We start from the raw sequence: 16,705 nt of genomic DNA on the forward strand, positions 1-16,705 counted from the left end.
CGGGGGAGGGGCAGAGAGAGAGGGAGACACAGAATCGGAAACAGGCTCCAGGCTCTGAGCCATCAGCCCAGAGCCCGACGCGGGGCTCAAACTCACGGACCGCGAGATCGTGACCTGGCTGAAGTCGGACGCTTAACCGACTGAGCCACCCAGGCACCCCTCAGTTCTTTAAAGATAAATCCTTTATAATGCAGCCTCCTAACTTGTTTGATTCTCTATAACCATCAGCAAGTGACTTCTCTGGATCTGTTTCTCATCCATTAAATCATTTTACCTGATGATGTTTGAGTTCCCTTCCAGTTAAATTTTATGATTCTCTAAGTCTGGATTTTTGGGGGTCTTATAAAGTAGAGCATATCTACAGCAGAAAATCTCTAACTTCTTAGTTCAGTGCAATCTTCTGGGAGTGTAGCTAAAAAAATTTTTTTTAATGTTTATTTACTTTTGAGAGAAAGGGAGAGACAGAGGCATGAGTGGGGGAGGGGCAGAGAGAGAGATACACAGAATCCAAAGCAGGCTCCAGGCTTTGAGCTGTTAGCAGAGAGCCCAACGTGGGGCTCAAACTCACAGACCATGAGATCATGACCTGAGCTGAAGTCAGACACTTAACAGACTGAGCCACCCAGGTGCCTCAGTTTTGGGAGTGTCATTTTTATGGCACGGTGGTGGGCCCATTTCCCTTTAGACACATAGGTATGGCTCTAAAGAAAGGTAGTGCTGAGCTTGTTTGGAGACAGCTGAAGCCTGGGGTGAGGTTCTCTGCTTCTGCTTGGTCATCCAAGCATTGCAATCAGGGTGTAGACTTAGGAATGGCATTCTAGGGCAGCCTTGCCTGAGACTATGGTGGCTGCTTTTAGAGGGGTCTGGGAGCATGTGCTGGACTAAAGCACAGAACCCTTGAATGTAAGATCTGAAAGAGATCTTGGAAATCATATGGAGCATCAAAATATGTGAGACAAAAAAACAGAACTGCAAGGAGAAATGGGCAAATCCGCTATCGTCGTTGAATATTTCAACACCCCTCCATCAGAAACTGACAGATCCATTTGGCAGAAAATCAGTAAGGAGATAGTTGAACTGAACAGCACCATCAGTCAACTGGATCTAATTGATATTTATAGAATACTTTACCCAATAACAGCAGAATACACATTCTTCTCCTCACACTTTTGGGCTATAAGACATACCTCAACAAATGTAAAAGAATAGAAATCATATGAAGTATGCCCTCAGATCCCATGGAATTAAAGTAGAAATCAATACCAGAAAGATAACTAGAAAATCCCAAAATATGTGAAAGTTAAGCAACACGATTCTAAATAATACATTAAAGAAGAAAAGTATTTTGAGCTAAAAGAAAATGAAAATACAACTTATCAAAATTTGTTGGGGTGCCTGGGTGGCTCAGTCGGTTAAGCGTCCGACTTCGGCTCAGGTCATGATCTTGTGGTCCGTGAGCTTCGGGCTCTGTGCTGACATCTCGGAGCCTGGAGCCTGCTTCAGTTCTGTGTCTCCCTCTCGGCCCCTCCCTTGCTTGTGCTCTCTGTCTCTCATAAATGAATAAATGTTAAAAAAAAAAAAAACCCAACTTATCAAAATTTGTGAGATGGGGTGAAAGTGGTAGTTATAGTGAAATTTGTAACATTGAATGCGTGTGTTAGAAAAGAAACCTCTGTGAAAGACAACATCAGGAGAATTAGAAGACAAGCTATAGGCTGGGAGAAAATATTTGCAAAAAGTACATCTGAGAAAGGACTGTAAAATAGACAAAGCTTAAAATTCTTCAATAAAAAAACAAAGAACTCAATTAAAAAATGGGCCAAAGACCTTAACAGAGACCTCATTGAAGGAGATATACAGATGGCAGTAAGCATGTGAAGATACTCCACATTGTATGTTATCAGGGAGATGTAGTGAGATATTACTACACACCTACCGGCCAAAGGAGTTGCCCAGAACACTGACGACATCAAATGCTGGTGAGGACGTGGAGCAACAGGAACTCTCATTCACCGCTGGCGGGAACACAAGATGGTTCAGCCGCTTTGGGAGACAGTTTGGCAATTTCACAAAGCTACACCTAGTCTTACCATATGATCCAGCAATCACACTGTTTGGTATTTATCCAAATGAACTGAAAACTATGTCCACACAAAACCCTGCACTTGGATGTTTATGATGTTTAATTTACAATTGCCAGAACTCGCAAGCAACCAAGATATCGTGTAATAAGTGAATAGATGAATAAACTGAGGTATTTCCAAATTTTCCAAACAATGGAGGATTGCTCAGTGCTGAAAAGAAATGACCTATCAGACCATGAGAAGACACAGAGGAATCATAAGTGCATATTACCAAGTGAAAGAAGCCAATATGCAAAGGCTGTATACTATATGATTACAGTGATATGATATTCTGGAAAGGCAAAAATATCAAGATAATAAAAAATCAGTGATTGGTACAGGAGGGTGGGGGGAATGAATACGTGGAGCACAGAGGATATTTAGGACATTGGAAATAATCTTCATGATACTATAATAATGGATACTCATCATACGTTTGTCCAAAACCATAGAATGTACAACACCAGGAGTGAACCCTAAGGTAAACTACGGACTTTGGGTGACTATGTGTCAACATAGGTTCATCCTTGGTATGTGTCAAGAATTAGAATGTACTGTTCTGGTGAGTGATATTGATCATGTGGGAAGCTATGCATAGGTGGGAGATGGGGGGGTAGATGGGAAATTTCTGTAGCTTCTTTTAAATTTTGTTGTAAACCTAAAACCTCCCCCAAAAAATAAAGCCTTAGAAAAATTGGGAAAAAAAAGGAGATAGAAATCAATAGTATAAGGCTTCCACCTTAGCAAACTAGGGGAAAAAAAAAAAAAGCATGTTAAATCCAAAGTAAGTAGAAGAAAATAATAAAAATGAGAGGGACACCTGGGTGGTTCAATCGGTTAAGCATCTGATTCTTGACCTCAAGTCAGGTCTTGATTTCAAGGTCGTGGGTTCAAGGTCCGCATTTGGGCTCCACGCTCTGGGTGCAAAGCCTACTTACAAAAGGGGGGGTGGGGGGCCACCTGGGTGGCTCAGTCAGTTGAGCGTCCAACTTTGGCTCACGTCACGATCTCTCAGTTCGTGAGTTCAAGCCCCACATTGGGCTCACAGTGCCAGCCTGTCCACACAGAGCCCGCTTCTGATCTTCTGTCTCCCCTCTCTGCCCCTCCCCTGCTTGTGCTCTCCCCAAACTAAATAAATATTAATTTTTTTTTTCAACGTTTATTTATTTTTGGGACAGAGAGAGACAGAGCATGAACGGGGGAGGGGCAGAGAGAGAGGGAGACACAGAATCGGAAACAGGCTCCAGGCTCTGAGCCATCAGCCCAGAGCCCGACGCGGGGCTCGAACTCACAGACCGCGAGATCGTGACCTGGCTGAAGTTGGCCGCTTAACCGACTGCGCCACCCAGGCGCCCCCTAAATAAATATTAAAAAAAAAAAAAAAAAGAGCAGCCATCAATGAAATTAAAAATAAGAAATCAGTAGAGACAATCAACGAAACCAAAAGCTGATTGATTCTTTGGAAAAATCAATAAAATTGATAAGCCTCTAGGCAGGCCAACCAAGAAAATAAAGAAAAAAAGAGAAGACACAAACTACCAGTATCGGAAATGAAAGAGAGCCATCACTACTGATCTCCTGGACTTTAAAAGGATAATAAAGGAATATTATGAACAACTCTGTAAGTGACATAGCCTAAATGAAAGGGACCAATTCCTTAAAAGTCATGAATTACCTAAACTTGCACTAGGAGAAATAGCTTATCTGAATAGGCCTCTATTAAATCATTTGGCACAACCCCCTCACTTTCCAGATGGAGGAAGAGAGGCCTAGAGGGGTAGGGAGTGGTTTATCTGAGAAACTACAGTGAGATGGTTGCGGAGGCTGGGAACATAGGACCCCTGTGCCCTCAAATATGCCTGGGATTTCGAGTTGGAAGGGACCTTAGTGATTAAGGGGCTTGAGGCACCCCCTTTAAGACTGTGGGTTGAGAGTATGGCAGGGGTGTGTGTGTGTGTGTGTGTGTGTGTGTGTGTGTGTGTGTAAAGCAGTGTATTTCAGGAAGAACACGAGCGTGGGGAACATGCAGGGCAGGGTGTGTGTGTGTGTGGAGGGGTTGCCCAGTGCAGCCCATGACACAGCTGTCCTGTCGGGGCCTGCTGCCCTACACTTCAGGAAATGCTACAGTGCCTCCTGGATGCTTCTGATCAGCTTCCTATTAGACATGGCAGTTGGGACGATAACCAGACACCTCAGCCTCTGCTCCAGATCGGGTGAGTCCAGGCCTCAGACCCCTGATCCCTGACCCCAGGAGCCCATCTCGGGTCTCCCTCCATCTTCTCACATCCAGCAGGCTTTCAGGAGTCAGCACTCCTGCTCACCTCCCTCCGAGGACAGCAGAAACAGCTGGAGAACCATCCCGGACCCCCATAGTCCAGATCTAGGCCCCCCGGCGGGCTCACCTGTTGATCCTTAGCCATCCTTGCCCAGGCCGCAGTTTCCTTGGCGGTGCTGCCTCCCTGCTAGGGGTGCCCCAGGAATTGGGAGTGGGTGGTGGCTGCGGTGCTTGGGAGGGGGGAAATGAAAAATCACCCCAGCAGAGCGGCTGGTTTAAAATACAAGAAAATATTTCCATGTAAGAGTTTGCTTGAAAAAAAAGGTTCTGTGGCTTGTGAATTTGTATCCAGTTGTGGTCCAACCCTGGATGTTAAAGGGCGGGAAAACTAAGACCTGAGAAGGAAAGATTTGCCTCAGGCCGCATGGTCCATGTGAGGCAGAGCCAGGAGGCCCCCCCTCCCCCCGCCCCCGTCCTTGATCCCTAGGGGAGCAGCTGTTGCTCTCTGGGACCTCAGTCCCGGCTTGGCACCCCTGCAGCTCCCCCACCACAGGGGACTAAAGTGCAAGACAAATGAGCATAAGTTCTGACCTCGACCTTCTGGAGCAGGGGTGGAGCTGAATGACTTTGCTGTCTTCACCACCTTTGGCCTGGCCTCAGCCCTGCTCCTAGGTGTGGATGGGCCTCTGAATGCGTTCCTGGCCGTCATCTATGTGTTAGCTGCTACCTTCCGCCTGTGTTTTTATTCAACCGGTGAGTGGACCCCAGCCTTGTAGCTAAGGGTGGGGAGCCACGGAGGGGCGCTGTTGGATGCCAGAAGCCTGGGGGTGGGGGGGCGGTAACTGACTCCTCCCCTCCTCTTTGGTTCCTTTCCCTTCCTTGTCCTGTGCCCCAGGCCCACTGGAGGCTGCAGGCTGCACTGGCAGAGACCTGGAGAGGGGCAGGGGCCCATGGTTCTCGGACCAGCTGTGCCTTTTTCTCGTTGTATGACCTTTGGGTGGTGCACAGAGACTCACAGAATCCAGAACCAGAGGTCATCCTCCACAGTTTTCTACAACAAATGGAGAAACTGAGCAAGGCAACCAAGGGCAGTTGCCTTGCCCAAGGTCACAATGCAAGGGGGCGTAGAGGTGGACTAGAAGACCTCAGAGGACCCTCCTGCAGAGCCTTCCTTGGTGCTGGGGCCCATGCCTTGTCCCAGCCGCCTGCTTCCCCGTGGGGATCCGGCACAGAACCCACACACCATCTCTGCGAATGGCTGACCGCTTTACAGCCTGCCACTGCCTGGCGAGGAGGGGGATCTGGAGTGGGTGGCAGGGAAGACCCAACGGGCTGGCTTTGCTCAGCGGGAGGCAGCTAATCTCCACCTCTTCCTTCCCTGGCAGGTGTTCCCTTCACATACAAGGGTCTACCCTGCCGCTATGCTTCCTGTGTTTTGGCCTCCACCTGCCTTCTGACCAAAGGCAACACGTTCATTCTGTCTTGCATGGCCTCACTTATGATTCTGTTCATGATGGACCAGAGCTACTATCCACGTGATGAGATCCTGGGGTCTGAGAACTGGAAAAAATTGATTTATCTGGGGGGTGAGTGAAAATACTGCTTTCAAATGGCACCAGTGCTGGTCTATTATCACTGCTGCTCATGGCCACCCTGTACCTCGCCCCCACACTCCCGATCTCCCTTACCCTGTTTTATTTGTGTCCATGGAGTTTATCACCGTCTGAAATGTATCTACTTTTTTATTGTCTATACACACTAAAACTGCCCCCAGATAGAGGACTCTCTTTCATTCGTGCAGTAATCCCTGGGCCTAGCATTGTGCCAACCACGTGGTAGATGCTCAGTAAGTATTTGTTGAATGCTGTTAAGTTCAATCAGGAACACCTACCATATGCTGGATACTGCGAACCAAACTGATAAACTAGACAAACCCTTCCTGCCTCAGGATTCACGGTCTAATAGGGGAGACAGACCCCAACCAAATAATGGCAGAAATAACTAGAAATGCATAGTTGTTTTTTAATTTATAATGATTAATATTTATAATTAATAATTAATTATTATAAATTATTATATATAATTAATAAATAATTAATATTTATAATGTCATTATTTGTAATGACAGAGAGAGAGGGAGAGAGGCAGAGAGAGAATCCAGCTGGTTCCATGCTAACAGAGCGGAGCCCGACGCGGGGCTCAAAGCCATGAACTGTGAGATCATGACCTGAGCTGAAACCAAGAGTTGGACACTAGAAAGGCATAGTTTTTTTTTTTTTTTTTTTAATTTTTTTTTTTCAACGTTTATTTATTTTTGGGACAGAGAGAGACAGAGCATGAACGGGGGAGGGGCAGAGAGAGAGAGAGAGGGAGACACAGAATCGGAAACAGGCTCCAGGCTCTGAGCCATCAGCCTAGAGCCTGACGCGGGGCTCGAACTCCCGGACCGCGAGATCGTGACCTGGCTGAAGTCGGACGCTCAACCGACTGCGCCACCCAGGCGCCCCTAGAAAGGCATAGTTTTGATGTGTTGTGGAGCACAGGGTGCTCTGAGAAGGGGACTTAATGAGACTGAAATGGTCTGAAGGGTGGAAAGGATGCTTCAGAAGGTAACATTTAAATGGAACCTGGGTGAAGGTGGTCAAAGGTACAGACTTCCAATTATAAGTTCTGGGGACGTAATGGACAACACGGTGACTACAGTTAACAATACCACGTTGTGGGGAGCCTGGGTGGCTCAGTCGGTTAAGCGTCTGACTTTGGCTCAGGTCACGATCTCACAGTTTGTGGTTCAAGCCCTGCCTCGGGTGAGCATGAGCCCTGCTTTGGGTGAGTCCCACTTCGCTCTCTCTTTCTCTCTGCCCCTTGTGGGATTCTCTCTGTCTCTACCCCTCGCTCACTTGTGCCCTCTCTAAAAAAAAAGGGGGGCACCTGGGTGGCTCAGTCGGTCGAGCTTCAAACTTCGGCTCAGGTCATGATCTCACGGTCCGTGGGTTCGAGCCCCGCATCGGGCTCTGTGCTGACAGCTCGGAGCCTGGAGCCTGCTTTGGATTCTGTGTCTCCCTCTCTCTCTGCCCCTCCCCCACTTGTGCTGTCTGTCTGTCTGTCTGTCTCTCTCTCAAAACTAAATAAACATTGAAAAAAAAGAATATTGTATTTGGAAGTAGATAGGAGAGCAGATCTTAAAAGTTCTCGTCGCAAGAAAGGGAAATGGGTAACTGTGCAGTGGCAGACACTAACGAGACTGCTGGTCGTGTCACAGGATACACAAATATCGAATCATTGCGCTGTACACCTTGGACTAATACAGCTTTGTGTTATATGTCCATAATATCTCAATAAAACTGGAAAAAATAAAAAAGGTGACCTTCAAGATGACTGGCTAGGTGGGTGAGAGAGGTAGTTCAGAAGAGAAAACGGCATTTTCTAGGCTCTAGGCTAGAAGGTGCTGGGTGCGGTCGTGCAGCCGTGTGGCTGGAACTTGCTGAGAGATCCTAGTGATACATACCGAGTCCGTGCAGGGGGTGGGTTTGGGGGAACTGATCCTAGCGGCAAAGGGGAAGCCTCTGAAGGGACTTCTGAGCAGCGGTTTTAAGTGGCCACTTGACTACAATGTGGGGACCAGATGGCGAGAGACTGAGAACAAAGAGGAAAAGTGACTTGCTGTCGTATGAGAGGTGGTGGCAACAGAGCAGACGAAGGGACTTCAGATGCATGTTGGGAACAGAACCGATCTTGAGGAAGCCCTGAGGTCCTGGCCACACTGGGGACCTGGCGGATATCTCCCTGGAGCCCTCCCTGACTTAGGGCTTCCTTCAAGGAATACCAGTGTTTCTTCTTTTGGGATGTGCTCATGGGGACAAGACAAACATCTACAGGGATACTTGGTTTCTTTCTTTATTCCCTGTGGGTCCAGTCTGGTTCATAGGGTCCCTGCTTTCATCCCGACTGTCCTTTTTTCTTTTAATTTTTAATGTTTATGATTTATTATTGAGAAGGAGAGAGAGAGAGACAGAGTGCAAGCAGGGGAGGGTTAGAGAGAGAGAGGGAGACACAGAATCTGAAGCAGGATCCAGGCTCTGAGCTGTGAGCACAGACAGGGGCTCAAACTCATGAACCGTGAGATCATGACCTGGGCTGAAGTCGGATGCTTAACCGACTGAGCCACCCAGGTGCCCCCTGACCTTCCCTTTTAGGCTCATACCCTTTCTCTGTACCACCAGCACCGACGCCCCTGCTCAAGTTCTAGGCAGTGGCTCCTCTGTGGCCCGGCTAGCAGAGGCAGAACAGTGTTGAGAAGCATCTGGGTTTGCTGCTAAACAGACCTGAGTTCAAGTTCCAGTGCCAGGACGTGTTAATTGCATCAACTTCGGCTGACGACCTCATTATTTTGAGTTTAGTTTTCTTCATCTATAAAATGAAGCCAATAATTCCTACCTCAGGATTCTTGAGATTAAATGGGATAATGCAGATCAATCCTCTGGCACAGATGTGTCCTGTAGGGAAATTTCTAGTCCCTTCTTCCCTCCACCTGCCCTCCTATCTCTCAGCAACAGTGTTTCCCACAATGCTCTTTGCTCCTGTAGATACCACGGCTCCCCTTTTCTCCCAATAAACCATATGCTTGGCCTCAGCCTTCCTTGGATTGTCTTGGCTGTGAGAGTAAAGGAGGAAACTGTACCTCACAGATTTCGATACCACTTAATACCAGAGCCCAACTGGACAGATTCCAAAATGGCCACTCTTGATATTCCTCTTACCTGGAGTGCAGCCAATCACCTTTTTAGACGGAGGTTCCGTCTCCCCCACAGAGCTTCTGAAAAGCCGGCCTGTGGCTGTGAGACCTCATGTCACGCATTTTCCAGGACAACTCTGGTTTAAAATATTGTCCCATTGCCTCAACAGATCAATGACTGTTCTGAAATATTAAGCATTCCAAAGCTCCAATACATCTCTGTAACTGAAAGTGGTCTTCTGTCAGATCATATGTTCTGATTTCTCTTGAGGAATGTATGGTAGTTATCCCCACGGAAACGATGTTGCCTCGTACTCTCCAACCCTCTTTGAGCTTTCCGAGGCTGTCTAGTTTTTACAAGTCAGGCAGACACGGCTTTGAATCAAGACCTTGTACAGGTTATATCCCCTCTGCCTCTTCATCTGAAAAACAGACTGGATTCTGAGTCACAGAATGATTGTGAAACGTAAATGGAGTGATCTTTGTAACATGCCTAGCAGATTGGTGCACAGTAGATATTCCACAAGTGTTGGGGCCCTTTTGCCTGTCGGTGGTGTATCTCAGATTCAAATGTGTTGGGGGTCCCCCAAGACCACCCCAGGTTCAGTGGTTCTCTTGGGGATTCACAGGATGCATATAGTCACACTCATGGTTAAGACCTATTACAGCAAAAGACACAAAGCAAAGACAGCAAAGGGCAGATGAAAGGGGCAAAATCTGGAGGAAATGAGGCACAGCCCCTCAAGTGTCCTCCCTGTGGGGCCACCCTGCACAAAACTGTGACAACACCCATGAAAGTCTTGTGTACCTGGAAGCTCTTTAGAGACTCAGGGTCCAAGGTTTTTATAAGGGCTGGCCCCATCAGCACCCTAGACCTAGCGGTACCAAAATTCTAGACTTACACAGAAGGAAATCAACACTCAGCACAGTCTAAGGACAGGGAACCATTCTTGCCCATTAGGGAAAGTTCTATATTAGAAATAGACTCTTTTTTTAATGTTTATTTATTTTTGAGACAGAGAGAGACAGAGCATGAAGGGGGAGGGGCAAAGAGAGACGGAGACACAGAATCCGAAACAGGCTCTGGGCTCTGAGCTGTCAGCACAGAGCCTGACGTGGGGCTCGAACTCACGGACCGTGAGATCGTGACCTGAGCCAAAGTTGGATGCTTAACTGACTGAGCCACCCAGGCGCCCCAGGAAAGTTCTATATTGATATAGGGAACTGTTTACTAGCCATGTTCCTGGACTCCAGTTAAAGGCCAACCTGGCAAGCAGGACGGCCTTCATTCATTCGTTCGTTTGTTTGTTCCTTCCTTCCTTTCTTTTTTATTTATATTGAGAGACAGAGTGACCAGGGGAGGGGCAGAGAGAGACGGAGAAAGAGAATCCCAAGAAGGCTCCATACTGTCTGCATGGAGCCCAATGCAGGGCTTGAACTCACAAACCCAGGCACCTTGCAAGCAGGCCTTTCTTCTTTTTTTTTTTTTTTTTAATTTTTATTTATTTTTATTTTTATTTTTTAACGTTTATTTATTTTTGAGACAGAGAGAGACAGAGCATGAATGGGGGAGGGTCAGAGAGAGGGTGACACAGAATCTGAAACAGGCTCCAGGCTCTGAGCGGTCAGCACACAGCCCGACGCTGGGCTCGAACTCACGGACCGGGAGATCATGACCTGAGCTGAAGTCGGCCGCTTAACCGACTGAGCCACCCAGGCACCCCAAGGCCTTTCTAAAGAGAGCTGTCCCAGGTCTGCTGTGCTCTTCTGCATATGTGTAACATTGTATCGGCCACTATCACATATTAAACTTGACACAATTGGCAATATATATGTCATTCATATATATATATTTTTTCTTTTTAATGTTTATTTATTTATTTTTGGAAGGGGGGGGGAGGAGAGAGTACAAGTAGGGAAGAGGCAGAGAGAGAGGGAGAGAGAGTCTCAAGCAGGCTCCATGCTGTCATCACAGAGCCTCACACAGGACTCGATCCCACGAACCCTGAGATCATGACCTGAGCCAAAATCAAGAGTCGGACGCTTAACTGACTGAGCCACCCAGGCGCCCCTGGGATGGATGGAGATATATACATATATTTCTAACAAGGGGTCTAGACAACTCAAATTTATTCTCGGCTAAGACTGATTTCTGATCTGAATTCAACCAAATGGAACCTGAGTTTGCATTACATTATAATTGTCTAGTTGCAAAGAGACAAAACCTCTTAAAGGCAGGGCTCGGGTCTTGTTGGTTCTTGTTTCTTAGGCCGATGAGTAAAAACTGAAGGATGGGAGGATGGGGATGGGAGAGAAGAGGGCGGGAAATACATGCAGAGAGCTTCATAGACATGGAATGTTTGCCTTTTTTCTCCCTCCAGGTGTCATCATGCTGCTTGTGTCTCCATTCTCCCTAACTGCTTTTTACTGCCTGATGTGGTCGCTGTCCTACATCTTCTTTCCAGATGCTCTGTGGGGCAAGGCAGCATGCTTCAGGCTACAGCACCAAAGAAAGTGAACAGCTTCACCCACTCCCACTGGCCTCTGTGGGGTTTGTGCCAGCATATCGGGCCAAGCCTTGCCTTATCCTCACTAAATCTTTCTTTGTCCCTATGTGTCCTGTGTGCTAGATACGTGTGCCTTGAACCAAGGCAACCCACGATAGAGCCAGTGGCCTTCACTTCTTCCTCTTTACTCAGGGTTCCGAATCCCTTGGGGACAATAGCTGTGTCATATACAACAGAATTCTTTCCAAGATAAAGTTGGGTTGGGTTTGAGTTCCAGCCCTGTTACCGGCTGGGTGATGTTGTGTACTAAGGTCAATCCCTTGGAGTGGGGTGAAACCCTTTAGCATTGGTATAGTCTCCACCTTGGCCTGATCCTTATTACTCCAGGGCACGGGGGTGAGGGGGCGTGGGGGGTGCTTATTAAAGCATTTCTTAAACTTGCAGATTGGTTCAGTAGAGCAGAGCTAATCACAGGACAATCATGCTGCCCAGTGTGAATGTATACAGGATTTCGTAACTTAAAATTCTATATTTCGACAGTCAAAGCTTCTGCCTTTTGCTTCAGTTAGAGATTAGACACATTGGCAGCTTGAAGGCGTCACCTGGTTCCCATCTGTTTTTTTCCTCAACTATAAAATACTAACCTAGATATTCAGATGCCACTTCATATTTTTTTTTAAGTTTATATATTTACTGAGAGAGAGAGAGAGAGAGAGAGAGAGAGTACCAGCAGGGGAGGGGCAGAGAGAGGGAGAGACAGAATCCCAAGCAGGCTCCGGGCTGTTAGTGCAAAGCCCAACCTGGGGCTCAAACTCCAGAATCGTGAGATCATGACCTGAGCTGAAGTCAAGGGTCGGACACTTAACCGACTGAGCCACCCAGGTACCCCACACTTCATATTCTAAAATCCAAATTGAATAAAAATAAGGAATATTGTATGGAACCTTAAAGTTGCCCCTCACAAAGAATTTAGGCCCGAAGGCAGTGACTCCCCAACACTGCCTCTGGGCCCTCTACCTCCAAGCAGTATACCAAAGGATTGTTGGCTGGCTTGGCCCCTTCCCCAACTCTGGCGCCAGAGAACCTTTTACCTCAGATCTAATTTCTTGGTTTGCAGAACAATGTATTTGGTAAATAGGTAGGAAGTCTAAAATTAGATTTTAAAAAGAACCATCTGGTGAATCACACTGCCAGGATCTGGCTTTGAAGGAGCAGGTCGCGCCCTCCTCGTCCCTCCTGCTCTCCATTCATATCTGTTAGATCATTTATATTTTTTCACGGGTAGATGAATATGTCTGTGTGCCACCGGATTTTAGGCTCCTTCAGTTCGCATGTTTTTATTTCTGCTGTTTGCCACAGTGCCCGGCACTCAGAAACGTTTGCTTTGCAGGTGAATTGATTTTGTTGTGGATTCTAGCAAATTAGATACAAGATTACTATAATGTAGAAAGAACCTTACAAATATACATCTATATACCCGTACAAATGCATGATGTCCTTGGTCCTACACCCTTATTTCAGAGATGCTACGCTTCATCAGAATATTTTAGGAAATCCAGTTTGAGAACTGTCTTCACATACGCTCTTAGAGGCCAGCACGTAGCACAGTGCCTAGGCATAGCAGGTGCTCAAAAAATACTTGTATTCTGAACCAAACAAATCTAGTCCCAAAAATCTACTATTGAAGATTAGCCAATGATGGTTTTTTCCTGGAGCCACGTTATTTATCAGATTTGGCCTCCAATGACTTCTGGCTTTTTCTAAAATTTTCAACTACATTCAAAACAAGATGCAGTCTGAAAGAGGATTTCTGTGTCCATTTTGAGCCATAGCAGCAGAGTTAAAATATATAGGCAGACCCCCCACCTGTCCAAAAGGGGCTGTTTGGAGCAGGAAAGTACCCATTTGAATATGTAAATTGTGCTTCGCTTAGGACAATAATAATTCATACTTCATTGTCTCAAACTCAAGTTTAGGTTAGTGACACAAGGATAGTTATAGGTCAACGGGAAGCCTCTAGATTTCACAGAGGTGATGTGTGCTTCCTTCCAACCACGTGGAGGGATGGCTGCCCTTCTACACTAGTTCTGGGGACTCAAGCTGCTAATGCTGATCATGCAGGCCTTCCTCAGGAATAAAAATTTTAAAGTAGAATAGCTAAAATAGGACATTGTTCTAAAGTAAAATAAAATTAATAAAAAATAAAATAAAATGTTTTAACATAGAACAGCTCTCAGGAACAAGTGGAAAGTCCAAGACTTTAAAAATATGCTTCTTAGGGCATCTGGGTGGCTCAGTTGGTTAAGCACCCGACTTCGGCTCAGGTCATGATCTCGAAATTTGTGAGTTCGAGCCCCGCGTCAGGCTCTGTGCTGACAGGTCGGAGCCTGGAGCCTGCTTCGGATTCAGTGTCTCCCTCTCTCTCTCTCTGCCCCTCCCCTGCTTGTGCTCTGTCCATCTCTGTCTCAAAAATAAATAAACATTAAAAAAATAATAAATGAAAATACGCTTCTCAGATGAGCACCTGAAGTCAGAGGGGTTGGTTCTTGATTCCAGGCAGCTCTACTTCTCCCCTCGGGATAGAGTATAGATTTCCCTTCTAGCCCCCCCTGAGCTATCCTGTGCCCAAGGAGCAGGATCAAGTGACTGAGAATTCTGGGACTATTTATTTATTTAAGCTCTGTGACCTTGAGTGACCCATTTCCTTAACTGTAAAATGGAGCCTTTACTTCCTCTCTGGGTTGCTTTGTGAATTAAATGCAACACATAAGATAACTAGAATAGGGAATGGCATGTAAAAAGTGTTAAATAAAAGCTAGATCTCTCCTCTCTCTCTCTAGGCGTTCTCCCTTCCCGTTATACACCTTTCCATTTAAAATAACAGTAATAAGGGGCGCCTGGGTGGCGCAGTCGGTTAAGCGTCCGACTTCAGCCAGGTCACGATCTCACGGTCCGTGAGTTCGAGCCCCGCGTCGGGCTCTGGGCGGATGGCTCAGAGCCTGGAGCCTGTTTCCGATTCTGTGTCTCCCTCTCTCTCTGCCCCTCCCCCGTTCATGCTCTGTCTCTCTCTGTCCCAAAGATGAATAAACGTTGAAAAAAAAAAATAAAATAACAGTAATAATAACAATTAACATTTATTTAGTCCTTTCTATGTGTCAGGAATTGTTCCTTGCACTTTACTCTTTCACTTAATCCCCCATACAACCCAATGGCATGGTGACTGTAGGCTTAAGGTCAGCAGTTCTCAAAGTCTGGTCCACGGACCCCTGGAGTTCCTGAGACCTTTTCAGGCTTAAAATGATTTCCTTTTTCTCTTTCTTTCTTTCTTTCTTTCTTTCTTCTTTCTTTTTATTTATTTTTGAGAGACAGAGAGAGATAGAGCATGAGCAGGGGATAGGCAGAGAGAGAGGGAGACACAGAATCTGAAGCAGCTACAGGCTCTGAGCTGTCAGCACAGGACCCAATGCAGGGCTCGAACTCACAAGCCTCGAGATCATGACCTGAGCAGAAGTCAGACGCCCAACCGACTGAGCCACTCAGGCGCCCCAAAACGATTTTCTTAATAATCCTGAAACAGGAACGAAAATCACTGTTGACATTTTGCAAAGCAATGGTGGGTAAAGCTCCTGGCGCCTTGGTGTGAATCTAGGCTGTGGCACTAAATGGTATTGGTAGTTAATGTACTTTTCCCTGCCATATGCTCACGGTGAACAAAACAAAACAAAAAAAATCTCACTTAAGAATGTCCTTGATAAAGCAGTAACAATTATTCTTTTTATTAGACCTTGACCCTTGAATATACATCTTTTTTTTTTTAATGTTTTTTATTTATTTTTGAGACAGGGAGAGACAGAGCATGAACAGGGGAGGGGCAGAGAGAGAGGGAGACACAGAATCGGAAACAGGCTCCAGGCTCTGAGCCATCAGCCCAGAGCCTGACGCGGGGCTCGAACTCACGGACCTCGAGATCGTGACCTGGCTGAAGTCGGACGCTTAACCGACTGAGCCACCCAGGCGCCCCACCCCTCTCTTTTTCAACTACATATTAATGTGAGGCCAGATTTTCGTCACATAGTTTAACCAAAACAATATGAGAATGCAGAATGCAGAAGCAGATATGAGAAACCAGCTCCTTTCCTGTAAGCTGGGTGTGAGATTTGCAAAAATGTAAAACAATGCTGCTCTTCTCACTCAATGATTATTTTGAAAAAGTATTTTTTTCACAAAAAAAGTTATTTCAAAAATATTCATTTAAAATGAGAAAAATCAACCACGGGTTAACATAAATAACGAAAACAAAAGCCCTCCATTTTTAGAGTATAAAGAAATCTGAGACTGAAATGTCTGAGATTCACTGACTTAGGGAGACAAAAACTTGTCCAATGTTCATAGAGTTAGTAAGCGGGGGACCCAAGCATCAAGCAGCCTGACTTCCCAAGTCAGTGTTCTCATGAATTTTTAAAACAAATTTTAACGTTTTATTTTTTGAGAGACAGAGTGCGAGCAGGAGAGGGGCAGAGAGAGAGGGAGACACAGAATCCGAAGCAGCCTCCAGGCTCTGAGCCGTCAGCACAGAGCTCGATGTAGGTCTCAAACCTACGAACGCGAACCAGGAGATCACGACCTGAGCCGAAGTTGGATGCTCAACCGACTGAGACACCCAGGCGCCCCTCATGAATTTTTTGATGCAGAACTTCAAAAACATGTCTTACCTCTGAGAAACCGGGAGTAGATCCCCTCAGGGTTAGGGAATCCCAGGCAGGGAAGCAGACACAAGGTGCTCCCAGTTTCACTGATCGTGCTCCCAAGAGTCTTAGCATTCAACGCTATTCCAATTAGAGACTCAGAGGCCTCTGGAACCTTTACCTGAGGCAGATGAAACTTCTTTCCCTTTAAGTTGTGAATAAAAAGATGACTCAGTCTTGCCTCACAAGACTCAAACTTTTTTTTTTTTTGCCACAACCTACAGTAATAAGGAACTTTTCCCTCCAATGCATCTGACGCTTTCAGAAGTATACATAAACCTGAAACAAAAGCTTCATGAAACAGTATCTTTACCATATGA

General features: G+C 46.2%; 1 protein-coding gene across 5 annotated transcripts in view; it reads left to right on the forward strand.

Annotated features, from left to right (window-relative positions):
* TMEM269 (transmembrane protein 269) overlaps positions 1-11,746 on the forward strand; it is a 26,210-nt gene extending 14,464 nt beyond the window's left edge. For all 5 annotated transcript variants that reach the window (XM_045476929.1, XM_045476930.1, XM_045476931.1 and 2 more), the window contains 4 exons: positions 4,239-4,336; positions 5,008-5,151; positions 5,784-5,984; positions 11,515-11,746. In XM_045476929.1, coding sequence (XP_045332885.1) covers positions 4,239-4,336; positions 5,008-5,151; positions 5,784-5,984; positions 11,515-11,651 — 580 coding nt within the window. In that variant the 3' untranslated portion in view covers positions 11,652-11,746. The remainder of the gene's footprint in view (positions 1-4,238; positions 4,337-5,007; positions 5,152-5,783; positions 5,985-11,514) is intronic.
* Positions 11,747-16,705: the final 4,959 nt, after the last annotated feature.

Source organism: Leopardus geoffroyi, chromosome C1 (genome assembly GCF_018350155.1).
Source record: "Leopardus geoffroyi isolate Oge1 chromosome C1, O.geoffroyi_Oge1_pat1.0, whole genome shotgun sequence".
NCBI lineage: Eukaryota > Metazoa > Chordata > Mammalia > Carnivora > Felidae > Leopardus > Leopardus geoffroyi.